A 17,552-nucleotide genomic window follows, 5' to 3' on the forward strand; every position below is an offset into this window, starting at 1 on the left:
TTTTTGATACAAATAAATACTTATAATATTATTATTGTTATAATTAAAAACTAATAAATCATTATTGCAATAAAAATATTTTACAAAAGTATTAATAATATGATTAAATGTTATTACTACTACTACAACTAATAATAATAATAATACAAATATTTAAATTTTTTTTACACATTATTATTACAAAAAATAATACTTTTGTAAATACATTTTAAAATATTTTTACCATACTATGTGTGTGTATATATATATATATTAAAAATATATAGTAATATATTAAATAATATAATAATAATAATAATAATAATAATAATAGTTATTCAATCCATAATTGAATGTGTTAAATATCACATTCCTTTAACTATAATAAATAAAAAGTTGTAAGTATTATTAATAGTAACAATAATAAAATATTAATACAAAAATGTAATTATTAAAATAGTTATAACAATAATATTGTGCCACTTCAAGTAATATTGAAGGCTTCAAGTGGCTCATCCTATTTTAATGTAGAACTCTTTAATTTTATAATAAATTATTCACCGTGAAAAAAATTACATAAGCAAATGTTAACCAATGCATCATGGAATCAATTTGCCCTTTGAAATGCCATTAAGGTCTGTGGTAGATTAAATCTAAGTGCATCAGAGCAGAGATAACATCTGTCATATGAGTTTTTAATTAAGCATTGTTTTTGCTTGTATTTGCAGCTAATGTTGTTGTGTGTTTGTACGATCGAATACCCAGACTTCTGCTGTCTTTCTGCTGTGGAGGGCTATTAATGGTTAAGATTACAACACCAGAACGTCCTTGAGCTCCCAGCAGGACGGCCCCTCCTCTCTGTGCGAAGACAAGCTCTTCTCAGCAAGAAAATGGCCTGGATTAAGACGAGGACATGACAGACCTGTTCTGCAGATCAGTTTGGCCAAAGCACATTGTTAAAAGCTCAGAGAACCCATTTGACCCTTCACCTCAAAGGGTTTTCTATTACAGATCTAAAGGTATAGCAACGCAGTACTCACCAAATATACAAGTCTGGGCCATGCTATGATCACGTAAACCACTCGGGAGATGGTGGGTGGGTATTAATTCATTTCACATAGATCTTTCCTTAGAATTCGACACTGGTGTCAGCATCATACTAGCACTTACATGACTTGATTTGAAAGAGGGTGCTGAGAGCAAACATATATGTGCTTGCATTGCCCTAAGCAACGTCCCACGCATGCACACCAACACATATATATCACATAAAACATACTCATCATCATGCATGCAGTCAATAAAACAAATCTCCACTGACCACACAACAACATTAAGGTCATGTGAATCCACAGTATATGAAAACATGATCTGTTCATTTTCTGAAGAAACAAAGATAAAGAGTGGATGGTTTCCAAGAAGTTACTTTGCATTTGTAAGGAAGAGTAATATATCTATCTATCGATCTATCTATCTATCTATCTATAAATCTATCTATCTATCTATCTATCTATCTATCTATCCATTTATCCAATCTCCATCCATCTATCCTTCCATTCTATCCATTTATCCAATATCCATCCATCTATCCTTCCATTCTATCCATTCATCCAATATCCATCCATTTATCCATCCATCTATCTATATCCATCCATCCATCCATCTATCCTTCCATTCTATCCATTTATCCAATCTCCATCCATCTATCCTTCCATTCTATCCATTTATCCAATATCCATCCATCTATCATTCCATTCTATCCATTTATCCAATCTCCATCCATCTATCCTTCCATTCTATCCATTTATCCAATCTCCATCCATCTATCCTTCCATTCTATCCATTTATCCAATATCCATCCATCTATCATTCCATTCTATCCATTTATCCAATCTCCATCCATCTATCCTTCCATTCTATCCATTTATCCAATATCCATCCATCTATCCTTCCATTCTATCCATTTATCCAATATTGATCCATCTATCCTTCCATTATATCCATTTATCCAATATCCATCCATCTATCCTTCCATTCTATCCATTTATCCAATCTCCATCCATCTATCCTTCCATTCTATCCATTTATCCAATATCCATCCATCTATCCTTCCATTCTATCTCTATATATCCATCCATCTATCTATCTATCTATCTATCTATCTATCTATCTATCTATCTATCCTTTCATTCCATCCATCCATTTATCCAATATCCATCCATCTATCCAACAATCTATCTATATATATCCATTCACCCATCCATCTCTATATAATCTCTATATAATTATTATTACATTCATATCCAAAATCTTGTTTGCTACCTCAATTCAAATTTAGGAATTTTAAAAAGGCATTCTTAATTAAATTCTGCATGCCGCACAAACCCTAAACATTGTGTAGTTGCTAGGGTGTTCTGGGTGGTTGCTAGGTCATTGCCCATCTCTATAATATTCTGGTCTCTAGATGTGGCATAAGATCTCAAAACAGTAATATCAATTAGAAACAAATACATTTAATTCCCAATTTCCCAGTGGAATACAAATGGTTTTGTTTGTGCACTTTATGACAAATTAGATCATATCAAATATGCAATTAATTAGAATCATTAGCATTCATCCCACCAGCACTCAAAACAACAATTAAATGGAAAAGCAGAAAAATTGGCTCCATGAATCCAGAGAAACACTCATTAATCCCTGAACACAACAACTATAAATCTCGACTTGTTCAAGAGTATGACTATCCTGCTAATGCACAATCAAATTCAGTAAACCATATGGCGAATAAACCAACTGTGGACATGTTGGGCGGAAATCAAAGGTCTTGAGGCAACAGCGTCAATGGCCGGGCAGAGCCGCTCAAGGCTGTGATCAATAGCAGCAGAATGTGAATATTGATTACGTGTGTGTTTTATGAAGAGCAGGGTTACAGGCCATTGGGGGATGGAGGTAATGAGAATAGAATGGAGCTCATGTGAAGGCAGTACGGGGTTACTGTACCTAATTAATCCCCTGTGTGTCGTCTTTTGACTGCTCCATATGTGATACTTCCAGTTACTAGCTCTCATCTAGGGAAATTCCATCAATTATGGGATTTTGGTGGGGGAGAAGGCCCAAGGGAGAGGGATTCTGGGTGAAGCATGCCAGAGGAGATCACATACACACGCACAGATGCTCTTTAGGAGTAATGGACTGGATGAAAGTAGGTGAACAGGGAACACCTGCCAAGAGGCAACTGGAATTTGGATCAGGTTAGAGAGGTTACAGGTGCTTTATGAAGTAAAACTCAATCTCATGCTCTGAGTTCAAGCAAAGGTTCGTGAGATCATGTGTACGGCCTATATGCAATAATCCTGACTGATTTTTGACGAAATGTCTGTTATGATTATAGACAGAATAAAACGGTATTCACAACACATTTAGCTTCTAGAATGTGACATATTTCATAGTGAAACTAAATATATTTAGAGGGAAATAATGACAGGCATGCAAAGCCAGCTATACAAAGGACATTGTATCAGCATTATATCATTCAAAAGTTTTAACTCAGTGTGATTTTTATTTATGTATTATTATTTATTTTTTTACAATAAAATTACAGTAAAACATTTACAGTGATACAAAAGATTTTAATTTTGAAAAAAAAAAATTAACTTTCAATTCATCAAACAGTCTTGGAATTTTTTTTATAATTACAGTTTCCACAAAAATATTAAACAGCACAACTCTTTTCATCAATGAAAATAAGAAGAAATGTTAACTGTGCAGCAAATCAGCATATTACAAAGATTTCTTGAATAATCATGTGACACTGAAGACTGGAGTAATTATGCTGAAAATTCAGCTTTGCATCACAGGAATATATTACATTTTAAAATGTATTGAATTAACAGATCACTTAAAATTATAAATACATTTCTCAATTTATATATATATCTTTTCTGTTTTAAACAAATAAATGCAGCCTTGGTGAGAATAATATAATTTTTTCAAAACATGTTTTTAAATCTTTATATATATATAAGTCTACCCCTACTTCACCAATCTTTCTTGGTCAAACTAAATAAAATTAATTAAAGTGCCACTTGTTTATTTCACATTGACTTGAACAAGAACAGTCTGGGTGAGCCAAGCTCTGAGATAACCAGTAAGCCACACAAACCAATTTTCTTTCTTTCTTTCTTTTCATTATAAAAGCAAATACTTTTGGGCATTCTGCATTATCTTCTTTTGTGCTCTGCCGAAGGTTTGGAGGGACATGAAGTAAAGAAATGAAATAAAGACGAAATCTGAATTTTTAGGTGAACTATTCTTTTAACATATCCATATGCACTTGCAACATCTAATGCATGTTTTAAGGCCCATGTCTACTCAAGATTTCTTTTCTTGGACAAGAACACTGGTGGAACAGCTTTTAACTCAAGGATTTTAATGGATTTACCCATAAATGCCTCATTCTAGACACAAGAATCAATGAGTGCTTTTCAAGCCCGTCTGCAACATGAGTATCTGGCCCTCAGGTACGACCTCTCAAGGTTCCCACTCATTCACATTCACACAAATACACACACACACACACACTCCCGCCTCAGCAGAGGTGCATTATAAAGCTGCACGTCTCTCAGGTAGAACAGAGGCCAATGGGTGAAAGGAAAATCATTCAGTGATTCATTCCACCTCATTCTCTGTAGATGACATGGTGGAGGGAGCTCACATAAACGACTGATGATGGGAGTGAAAACATCTGAAATGGCGAAGAAAAGCAAAACAGAAAATTCTACAAATGGGTAGATGCTCGCAAAAGAGTGTATGCTCATCACATATGTTGTAACTTTTAAACAAACAAAAAATATATAGGTAAATATTGGTATATGTATTCATTCAGTAACATGGTACATATCAAAATTCCTATGCTACTCTACCATTTTTTCATTATTTTAATAAAAGATTTAAGACTGACAGTGAAAAAAGATTTGAATTGAAACTAAAATGCTACATGTGAACTTTAGGCTTCACAACACTAATGTACAGCATTAAAAAATTATATTTATTATGAGACCCACTGAAAATGACATTTAACAGTGTTTTTAAAGATTAGATGATGGCAAAGCTCATCTAAGTATATAAAACGAGCATGCACAATTAAAACACAAAAATCAGCCAATATTGTTCAAAAAAAAAAAAAACTAATCTAATATCAGCCAACGACCAATTATGGTACATTTTTTTACCTATTTACAAAGTGGTAAAACAGCAAAAAAAAAATTAAATGTAAGCATTAAGAGTTTACAATATTGAATGAACAGTTCACTCAAAAATGAAAACAATTCCCTCAACCTCATGTCATTCCAAATCCCAATGCATTTCTTTATGGAATAAAAAGAAGTTATTGAGGAAAAGGCTTCAGTGTTTTTTGTTCAATCAACGCGTCTAAAGCAACATTGTTGAAGAAATACTGTTATTGCTCATTGAATGGACAAAAACAATTGAAAGATTCTTCTAAATATCTTCTTTGGTTGCTCTGCGGATGAAGAAAGAGTCATAAAGGTGAGTAATTGATGAAGGAATTGTGAACTATCCTTTCAAATATAAACATTTCATTTTGAACAAGAGTGGAAATGTTGTTAAAAGCTCCAGAGCAGGAGATTTATGTTAGTCCAGCACAAGGATCGATTTTTGTAACAATGTAGAAAACCTATAAGGATTTCATACAGCAGAGCAACGCTTTTCCATTTGAGCAATTGCTCATCGTCACCTCGGCAAACCCTTTCCCCCAGCCCTGAAGGAAACTGCGGCATGACATTTTTTACACAACATATGTCACATCACACATGGACACACGTGCACGCCGCCCTGACCTACAGCAACAACTGCAGGTTTTCCGTGAAGTGCCTTTCCGTGTTCTCCATCTCCGCCTCTCCACCCCTCTTTGTCCCTGTGCTTGTCTGTAGCTTTGCCGATTAGGATTCAGTGCTCAAACCGCTCTCCCAAGCGGTGGCTGAAACGGGATTCTCCAGCTTTACACTGAAGGTTACAGATGGCCAGAGAGGGAAAAGACGCCTTTATCCTTCGTTATCGGCGGGGAAAGCTCCTAGAGTGTAAAATTGAATTTTGATGAGATCATATGCCGTGCCAGAGCCGAGGGGGGACATTAGGGAAGAGTTTGGGAAGTGGATGAGGGCTTAAAGAAGAATACTGAAGCAGGTACCATATATCTGCAGCGAAGCAGCCCCATGCATGAGAGACTGAAGATAACAGCCTTAAAAACAGCTTCCAGGCACTCTGGGAAGGCAGTTCATTTGCGTGCTGATGTGGGGAGAACTGTTAGTCAAGATCAGCAGGCGACTCTTGCCTCGGGCATGTTTGGGCGGATGTGCCGTGATGAATGACAGAACGTATGGCTAGTTGTCTCTGAGCACAGAATCTCATTTACTATTAACATTGTGTTTACCGGAGCCTGGACGCCAGTCACAAAGGTTGTACAACAAATTAAAATAGGAATCTCATAAGCAGGTTATGGGACTAATAATCTATTTTGGACTTTGAAAATCAATTTGGATTTAAGATGTGGTCTCATACTGATTTCTTTAAAAATTATTAGATTTATATTTAGTTATTCACACTGGACAAATAAAAAATTTTATACTACGCAGCCACATGACTCTATCAGTAAGGTACTTCATACTAATATTACAAAATCATTTAGCATTATTATGAAAATTATTCCAGTGATCCATTTTCTAAACCAAATAAATTGAATAAATAAAAATAATTAATACTGTGGGGAAAAACACACTAAAGTAGCTTCCTTTTTAAAGAGACATGACTTAAATAAAAGCCAATCAAAATTTCTCTTGACATTCACTAAAAGTTTATGGTTAGAATGATTTTTATTGTAATTTATACATTTATTCAGCATTAAATTGAGTATAAGTGTGTAAAGACATTTATAACGTTACAAAATATTTCTATTTCAAATAAATGCTGTTCGTTTTATAAGTACTATTCATCAAATAATGCTGAAAAATGATTATGGTTTCCACACAAATATTCAAAAACTAAATATGATCATCATTTAAATATTGATAAGAAACTTAAATATCAATTCAGCATCAGATTGTTTTCTAAAGGAATATTGAACACTGGAATAATGGATACTGAAAATTCTGATTCGCCGTCACAGAAACAAATTAAAATTTAAAATTGAAATATATTAAAAATAAAAAAACAGCATATATATTTCTAAAATAAAGGTAAAAAATTTTTATAAAAATAGAAAACAATTATTGTAAATTGTAATAATATTACACAATACTACTATTTTACTATATTTTTGATCAAATAAATGCAGCTTTGGTGAGTTCTATTTATATAAAAAAAACAGGATAGTTGTATTCTTGTTTGCACACAGAGCTTTTATTAAGATTCTAATAAAATATGTTTTCTTCAGAACATGTACTAAAATATGAATGGTGTTTATCAACTCTCAGAAAAGATGCTAAGGTGTTGCAGGACCCCGTTAAGGTTTACGCGATTGTTAATAATTTCTAAATGCGGTTGCTTGTTTTAGCAAACACCGCTAGTAGTAATGATCTGTATAAAACACTACAAGACTGCATTATCTCTGTGTATGACACCCCAGACAGGTACAGCATGTAATCCCAAACACATTCCATACACACTATATCTCATCGATTCTTCATGGATTCTTTACAGAAAGTGGTAGTTAATTCCATCTTAAAGGTATTGCAATGTGCCAGCTATGGACATGCAGATGGCATTTGATGATCTGATTAATCCTGTAAGAACATGCATGGCTTGTCAAGTCCATTATGAGACTCCAGTACCCATTATGTCCAAACGATGGCTCAAAATCATTGGCTTACAGCAGCACAGTGAGACTCTTGTAAGTTGCATCCAAGATCTAGGAGCTAGTGTAGTTTAATTAAAAGATGTAGATGAGACCTACAGATACAAGACTGCTCATGCTCCGCTTCAACCTTCCAACTGGGTCTGACCACCTGTCCCCTCCCACCCGTCCCTCCGTGAGGACGAAGAGGGGACTGACAGATGGTGCTTCGGGCCTCAGAGAGTCAGAAGCTGGTTTTTCCACTCTCCATCCTCCATCACATTCAACGGCTCATCAGTGCCACCTGCACTGACCAACAAAACCACTTTCTCTGCTTTGACATTGTTCACGGAGAATCCAACAGACCAGAATGAAGGGTCTACTCCACTGATTTCAAGACAAAAATGCCCCCGCATGAGGTTTTTGTCTTATTTATCAAATGATAGAGTTAAGCAATATCACACGTGCAAGAGGGTGGTTTTTCCCAAATATGATTCTGATTTTATAAAACAGTTCAGTAAACAAGTTGTTAATATTGTGAGTTACATTTTAGACAATAATGTCAGTAGATTTTGCTAAATTTTGTCAACAACAAAAAAAAAGTTTCCACATCATTTTTACCAATTCATCATAATTTCACCAATTGGTAAACCTGTGATATTATGAATGAGTTTAACAATTGATAAATTCACGAGACTGCTGTTTTGTTCTCATTATATTGAAATAAACTTGACTACTCTTAGTGGATGAAGCTGGTGTAAATAAACCAACAGTTAAAGCTGCGGTAGGTAACTTTTGACGCTCTAGTGGTTAATAAACAGAACTGCTTGCATCTTGCGGAAGAACATCGTAGCCGGAACTACTTCTATCTGTTTATGTCTATGAAGAATCACAAAGGTACTGGGTTACTCCGCCGCGGTACCCCCGAAGCAATCTAAAATAGTCAGAATATAAACACTTATTATAGGTGCACCATAGTGATTCAGGACAAGCCAAAAACAAGGTTTGGAAAATGGATTCATGGTGTACTCACTTATTATATAAATTTTTCTACATTTTGAACACAAACAAAGTTACGGATGGCAGCTCTGATTGGTTGTTTCTTAACGGGAGCGATGGATTTTCTGCAAATGGCAATAGGACCACTGGGAGGAGCCAGAGGAGCTTGATTTTTTCACAGATTATCTGTCTCATGTTCTTCTGTCAGGACATAATGACAGGTTTAATAAATATGTAAAAAATATATTTTTACAGAAGTTACCTACTGCAGCTTTAAGAAGTTGGACCAAACCCTTACATATGCAGTTACATCAATGAAAACACTTTAACAAATTAACACGCAGTAAGTGCATTTAATGTTACAGGCTCGTTAATCAACAGCAAATTGCAGCTTTTGATCAATTTGTAATTATATATTCCAGTCTACTTTTTAAAATCATCTGAAATTAAATACTAATTTGCACCAATCATCAAAAGATATTCCCACAAATTTCTGATGTGGGGGTTAATATAGTTCACTGTGCTGTACTTTACAACTCTAATACGACTGAACTAAGCTATGCTATATTATACAACAAACTGTAGTATATTACTAAACAATCCTACTATACTATACAAAAATTCACCACAATACCATACAAACCATTGCACTACTATCAGTGCTCTGATTATAATACAGTGGCCTGTACTGTCATCATCCATCAGAAACCTTATGTTTCCTCTCAGATCTCTGCCGGCAGAGAGTAAGACCTTCCTCAACGGATGAGCAGGTCCTCGCAGGAGTTATTGAGATGAATTGTCAAAGAGGTGTAAAAAGAGAGAGCCAAGAACACTCTCCTTCTTATCTCCATGGAGAAACTCTGGCGGGGGGAAGGGGAGGAAAACCTGATTACAGTGATAATGGCTGGCTGTAAATAAAGAGGCTGTGACAGTCATTTTTCAATGAGCTTTCCTGCCACCCTGATATTATGTTCAATTAGACTCAGATATTCCTAGAATGGGCCAGTGGCAAATGATCAATCAAGGCTGTCAGCGGTCTCTCTCGCTCTCTTTGCATCTCTGGGAAGGAAGCCAACATTACTAAGATGAAGGTGCACAGACATATACTGTTCAAAATTACAATTAGTGTCTTTGATGCAGTTTTAGCAACTCCAGTTAAAACTGTAACAGCAAGAACATTACTGCCAATACACTTAAATAATTACAGAACAGTGAGGAAGGCGGTATAACTTACATAATTATGCAATACAATATAACACCATGCAAAACCAACATGTATTCCAGGAGAAAACCAAGAAGGTGATATTTATTTATGTATTTATATAAATATATATAAAGCTCAGTATATTGAATTTAGGACATGTAATATTATATACATGAATACTGAATTTTTATAGTAATAAACTACTAATATCAATGATATTCATATTTAACAAAATTGTTCACAGCATAAATGGGCCTGTATAAATAAAATACATGGTCATTACATCAGTGGATGAGAGATTATATTTAGGTTTACATGGCATAACAAATTTTAGAGCATGCCATCATTCTCTCTTTACTGACAAAATGATCCCAAAGAGTATCAATATCAAAGGCAGTGACCTTAATAAGTCAAAACACACATGCACTTTAACACTTCAACACTTCACACCATATGACATAAAATGAAGAAGATCAAAACAAACAGTCTCTCAGCTCGAGCACGAGCACAAACACACACAGGCTTCTCATCCTAATGAGAGCTATCTGATGTCCAAGATGTCACAGCCAAACAGTTTGATTTACAATTAGCGTCACTCTCCCATTCCCAATAGCACAGGAAATCTCTTCAAACATGTTTCAGGAGAAACCGTTTCTCTTGACAGGAAATCACATGCAACTGCTGATCTTTGTCAAAGCTTTTGCCCTGATCTAGACCTCTCATTGCAAAGAGATTGCAACTGAAATACAATTAAAAATGCACTTCATTAATCACTTTTCGACATGTTAAAGGGGTCATTTAAATTTTTGAGAAGATAAAGAAGATCTGCAAAGCTGCAAAGACTAAAGTCTCAAATCCAAAGAGATATTCTTTATAAATGTTAAGAGTCAACCACTCCCCCCTAAAACGGCTCGTTTAAACACGTCCACACATCTCTACGTCACTATGTAGGAAATGTTCGCAAAGAAATGCAAAGAAAGAAGGTGTTACTTTGATTCTTGCTGTTGCACCCCCTTCCATTTTTTGTGGAGATGCTGTGTGTTTAATTGTGAAAGCAAAACCTCTTTGTTTGGCCTTCCAAAAGAGGACACAACTAGAAATGAGTGGTTAAGTTGTATTTAAAACACTGTTCCAGAACAGTCCAAACCAAATATTCAGATGTGTGCTGCACATTTTACGGAGGATGAGGAATGTTTCCTGGACCAGTAGCCTACAATGCTTCAGTGCACAAGGGCTGTTTCTATAAAGTAGGGTTCAAATGTTACAAGGACAGTCTGGAGCTCCTGACTCACAGCCTGTAAGTAACGTTATGTTTTTTATATTTAAATAATTTGCCAATGATGATTCAAATGCAAGTTTTCAGCAGTGTAGAGTAGACGTGTTGTTTCACCGATCACAAATGCAGACGTGGTTTTATGTTTACGCAAGGCGATATGCAACGCAACGTATAAAAGGACAGTATACTGTCAGTCATTATAATCAGAAATTATGTCTTCAGTGGATGCAACAAATGCCTCGTTTGTAATGGGTTTTATTGGTTTTGTCTCGTCTAGTGATGTCCGGATCACGAACAAATCTTTCTATTTAACCGGATCTTCTTAGTAAACAGATCGAACCAGTTCACCAAATCGATCTGAATCACTTGAAACTGTTCGCATCTCCAGTACACACTAATCCACAAATTACTTTAGAAACTTGCCTGACACTTCCTTTAATGCAAAATAAATCCATATTCTGAGTTACTCCTAACAGTACATTAGGCCTTTCGCACCCCTTTAGTTCCAGAACTAGATGGACAGTACTAAAGTACTATTTCCCAGTACCATTTAAAGGGGGGGTGAAATGCTGGTTTTCACTCAATATCATGTTAATCTTGAGTACCTATAGAGTAGTACTGCATCCTTCATAACTCCAAAAAGTATTTAGTTTTATTATATTCATAAGAGAAAGATAGTCTGTACCGATTTTTCCCGGAAAAACATGAGCGCCTGGAGGCGTGACGTGTGGGCGGAGCTAAAGAATCACGAGCGCCAGTTGCTTTGAGAGCGTTTGGAAGCTGTGACAGCTGTGAAGGCTGAAACTGAACGAGAGCAGCAGCAGCAAGGACTTGCTATGAGCGGGGCTCGAACCCGGGTCTCCGATGGGAGGCGGACGCACTAACAAGGAGGCAGAGATATTTTAAGCAGTTTTACTCACCGCCTGTGGTTCCAACACACAATCGTGACCCTTTTTCGTTGGGATTGCAACATCCTTAAGAAATAAACGATACGCAAATCTGTCGTCAAACTGGGCCTTGTTTGTAAAACAAGCATCTTCGAAATGCAGGGAACAAACACAAACACTTGCACAACTCCGTTGATGCTCTGTAAAAATAAACTCCATCCACTGGTCCCTTAATGCTGTTTTTTCTTTGGTAATCTGTGCAGGGTTGTCTTGCCCTGGCAACCAAAAACACACTCCTTTTCGCTCTGATCAGTGATTGTCTGTGCACAGCCTCTTTCTGCTCTGCTATACGGGAGCGCGCGCTCTTCCGGCAGACGTGCCCTTAGGACCCATATAAGGAAATTCCGCTCCATCTAACGTCACACAGAGCCATACTCAAAAAAAACTTTACGAAACTTGTGACAAACCGGAAGGAGTATTTTTGGAACAGAAATACTCCTTCAAACGTACAACTTAATTTTTGAAACTTTGTCCATGTTTAGAATGGGAATCCAACTCTTTAACAGTGTAAAAAACTCAGTATGCATGAAATAGCATTTCACCCCCCCTTTAAAGGGTTGCATTCGCACCGACCTTGTGTACTAGTAAGTGATGTAAGCCAGTCAACAGCATTGTCAAATGTTAATAGCGTTAACAAAGAAGTACAACATTAACAACAGGAAGATGGAGGATGCTGTGATTGGAACTGTGTTTTTGTTGACACAATGTTTACAGCATGTTATACAGCATTTTAAATCATTTTAAATCGAATGTGTCTGGCCAATCAGTGTCTACTTACATCACTGTTAGTAACAGTTGTGCTGGATAGTCTCTGCTCCGGAGTAGGAGCCAATTTGGTTCTCAAAAAAGGCAGTAGAGTATTAAAACCTAGTTCCGCCCAAAAGTGGGTAGTTCCACAATTAGTTCTGGTACTATGAAAAGGTTCCGGCATTGCGAAAGGCCCTAATGACTGAACTGCTGAAGAGAACCGATGATGGGATGAGCACAAGCAGAGCAGCTGGACTGATTCTCGTACTGCTGGGACATGGCATCACAGTTGGTTAAGGGGCGTGACATATCTGTCACACGGTTGAGGCATTTGGCCAATCACAACGCACTGGTTTGCAGGCCAATCAGAGCACACCTTGCATTTTCAGACCGTTGAGCTTTGTAAAAATCACCGCGTTTCAGAAAGGCGGGGCATAGAGGAGAAACAATAATGTATATTATGTGGAAAATAATTTTTGTTTTTAACCTTAAACCACATGAACACATTTCATTACACCAAATACACAAAATAATATTATTTTTAGCAACATCGTATGACCCCTTTTACATCTCACAATATGAATAACATTTTGTTCCTTTTAATAAGATGTGAGATATATTATACTGTGTCTTCAGGCAAAATACTGAAGGAAATATAATAGCACTTGTAGGCTGTGTCTGTTTCCACTGTGTGTGGCTTCTAATGTACACTACTGACACAGTAGCCATGTCAACCAAGAGGAGGATATGAATCAACAGGGCAGAAATGGTGAATAGAATAAAAAATAAATTCTAAAAACTGTCTGTTTGTGTTAGTAACTAACCATCCCTTACAAAAAGAGCTCAGGTTCTTCAGAAGTCAGCAAGTTTCAGTGCTTGATAAAACAAGCAAAAGATGAACCTGAGATTTAAAAAAAAAAAACTTCACTGAGAATGTTTCTTTTGCTTTCTAAATTAAGAAATCTAAGTAAGAGGAAAAATAAAAAGTAGGCAAGTATTAATACATTAAAGCATGAGCTGTTATTTAGCTAGGCTAATGTAAAAAGCAATGCCAAAGGCATGGGGGTCTTAAAAATACATATTCTTTTGCATAAGTACGTTTTAAAGTTTTCAAATGGCATTTCAGTAACCTCAAATGTAAGATTAAAAGATTCATTAGAAAGACTGCGGTACATATGATACATCAAAAAAAATAGACCGTGTCGTTTTTTTTCAAATCATCAAAGATTTACATATCACAAAAACATGATTGCACTCTAACAATACAGCAAACTTAAATCATACACCGATAACATTAAAGGCAACCATTTTTCCATAAATTTTACTCAAAAACAAGCTTCTTACTATAGCCATTTGCCAACTTGAATTAAACGATTTAAACATAGAGGTTAATAGCATAGTTCACCAGAATTGTTTTTAATACTGTCCTCATTACTCACCCAAAGTTCACAGTAGCCATTGACTTCAATAGTAAATGTTTTGTGTACTATAGATGTAAATGGCTACTGTCAAATGTTTGGTTAACCATATTAATTAATAAAACTCAAACTAATCTGGAACGTAAATGATGATGACAGAATGGAGTGGAAATGCTACCAAATATAGCTATCCTTTAAGAAACCTTCTGCAGTGCTTTTGCATTGATGGTAACAGAAAACATGCAGAAGGCACTTTATTTTCTCCTGAAGCTAAACAAAGCAACGCAACATTCGGAGATGCTACTCAATATAAGTCACTGCTTTTTTCAGTTATATCTATTTCGTTAATGTTTTATTCAGCATCTTCATTGATTCACACTTCCTGCTGTCAATGAACAGAGAACAGGAGTTCACTGGCTCTTTGTCATTACCAGGCCCTAATCTAAAATTCATAGCTTCAGACTGAAAAAAAAATGATGTAAGCTTCACATCAACTAGCAATTCCACAATGAAGTGCGTTACCTGCATCTCTCCCAGGAAATGTCATTTGATGAACACACGTTATCAAAAAAATCAGGCCGAATAGTGGGAGAAAATCCAATTAACCAAAGCAGGAGCAGCTCTCTCAGGACAATCTATATAGCATGAGGTAATTGGGAAACACCTAGCGTCAGATCCAGGGAGACCCCTGTTATTCCACAAACAATGGACCATAGCACACGCATAGACTTTTTTAAAACCCCCAGTTTTGTTAGACAGAGACTATTGTGTATACAGAATACAGTGTCATGTTCAAACTGAACAAATTACTGATTCATATAATCCCTTTGATAACTTGAATATGGAATTAGGTACTTACATTTTGGCTTTTATTCCAACAAACTTCTTTATGTCACAATGTGTGTTCGTCTTAGCGAAGCCGTAGTGTCCTAACAAGAGTTCACCATGCTGGAAAATTGGAAAACAGCAGCTGTGCATTTTTCTACTTTAATTAATTCATGTTGTACTAGAATCCCAGCCTGGTGATCCCATTCCCAGGTGATCAATTTTGCATCTCTAATTGACTCAAACCAAAGAGGACGATGGAAAAAAGCCCATCCACCAAAAATCTCAGCAAAATGAGTCTGTATAAATGTATTTGATAGTCCTCCAAGACTCTCTTTTAAGTTTGGACGAGAAACCGAAATGCCCCTGATGGATCCAGCTGGGCAACCAGGAAGCCCAAGCCTCATCTACTCGCTTCACGCTAGGATTTACACCAAGCAAAACATGTCATACTTGGACAGGCAAGCAAATGGGTATCCGTTTACATGTAAAATCAGATTCCCAAAGACGGAAGTGAAACATGGGCCTTGAGGAATCTCTAAGCCAATTAGTTCGGCTCTTGAGAGCAGAATGTGCCTGAAACTGGATCGGATGCAAAGAAAGCCTGTTTGTGATGCCTGCCCTAAAGGCATTCTGCATTGCTAGTTGTTTATTTTCTTATAAAACTTGCATGAGTGATAATCTGCATTGAGAGGCTTAGGGTTTGTTCTCAAATTAAACTAACCTAAGCAAATCACTCTCTAACATTAACACCAAGACTCTGGCATTCTTTTTCTCATGTTTCACTGCTATAAAGTCTAAAATTATCCACAAGCTTTGTGGTCAGCACATGCATTTGCAAGCAGTCATAAACTAGACACACAAATCTCAGCACAAGTCAATTAAGTGGCCAATGCACCTGGTGCTATGCTATTGGGCCATATGCCAAGGGACGTGCATGGCCTCAGCTGACCATAAATCACTGGATAATGTGCAGCATGGCCAAGGTGAAAGTGTTCCAAGTTTCTACTTTAGCATAAAAATTAAAAAAGATTGAAGAATTAAATCCAGACACAAATTAGGGGTGTTTACGAAAAGAACAAGCACCAAATAAAAATAAAAAACACTGTAGTTATACATAAAATATGATGCTATCTACCATCTCAAAATCAAAGCACTAACCTTTTTCTGATCTTCCAGACCATGAATCACCTGCTTCCGCTTTGTAGATGTAGACGCCTCGGCTCCCTTCTCAGACATCTTCCAAAAACACTCCTTGAAGAATCCGCTGCACTTCTTCAAATAAAAATCCAACGCTCTCCAACGGGTTCCGGTATTCCCAAATCCAAAGTCCCTATGCAACTGAGCTAATTCCCTTTGCCACAGTAATGTCCATTCATTCGTGCGATTCATTGAGTCTGGGGTAGGACAGACGTGTGATCACACCATGGTGCATCCCTTCAGATGAAGCCCAGCACGGCTGCTCTGTGACAGGCATCGAGACGGGGGGAAGGGCCCCTGTGTCCAGCGACCCCAACTTCATAATTACACATTTCTGCATTCACAAAGTCATTTTCCTGATGATATGGAAACTTTCATATGACACAGCGGCATGTTCTTGCAGCTTTACATCACAGTCGGGTCTTGTAAAATCCTCAAAAGCACAAATCCAGAGATGGTACTTTTGTTCCAGGATTGGTCATCTTTACATAAACAGGTGCACGTGGATCAGAAGGAAACAAAACAAAGCCAATTTCATCTTATTCAAATAACAAAACGACAAAGTGAGGGCAAAATAACTTACATTTCAAAAGTAACTTAACATTAACTAAATACAGCACAAGCAATATGTCATATTATCAGATATATATATGATAATGCATTATATTTACAACTTTAATGAGAAAGACTGAGATGCTGCCAAACAAGGGTAATTGCATACATTGTTAATTATTAATTATAATTACATTATAGTATAATATATCATAATTCATCATTAAACATAAAAAAAACAACAACACACAAATAAATAATCATCTTAAGATTTGTTTTAAAATACTTTGAAACATTACTCCGGCTTTTGGCATTTTATATGCATGCATGTGGACATTAACTCTCGATTTAAGTAATCATATCTCTGCCATGCAGCCCCTCCTTCATAACACTCGCATTGTAGTCGAAATCCTTTGGTTCTTACGAGATTCAATATAAAAATATAACACTGAAAAACAGTTCATAACGCAACTCTTATAGATTAGATGCGATAAAGCATATTTAACTCCGAAGCGCTTATTTAATGACTATAAGCAGAAAATAAAAGAGATAACTC

The 17,552-nt window shown here is 36.3% G+C and overlaps 1 protein-coding gene across 6 annotated transcripts in view; it reads right to left on the reverse strand.

The window, feature by feature from the left end:
• Positions 1–17,552, reverse strand: part of LOC113105544 (neuron navigator 2-like) — a 171,919-nt gene that overhangs the window by 154,286 nt on the left and 81 nt on the right. For all 6 annotated transcript variants that reach the window (XM_026266663.1, XM_026266657.1, XM_026266664.1 and 3 more), the window contains exon 2: positions 16,406–16,926. In XM_026266663.1, coding sequence (XP_026122448.1) covers positions 16,406–16,636 — 231 coding nt within the window. In that variant the 5' untranslated portion in view covers positions 16,637–16,926. The remainder of the gene's footprint in view (positions 1–16,405; positions 16,927–17,552) is intronic.

Source organism: Carassius auratus, chromosome 7 (genome assembly GCF_003368295.1).
Source record: "Carassius auratus strain Wakin chromosome 7, ASM336829v1, whole genome shotgun sequence".
Lineage (NCBI taxonomy): Eukaryota > Metazoa > Chordata > Actinopteri > Cypriniformes > Cyprinidae > Carassius > Carassius auratus.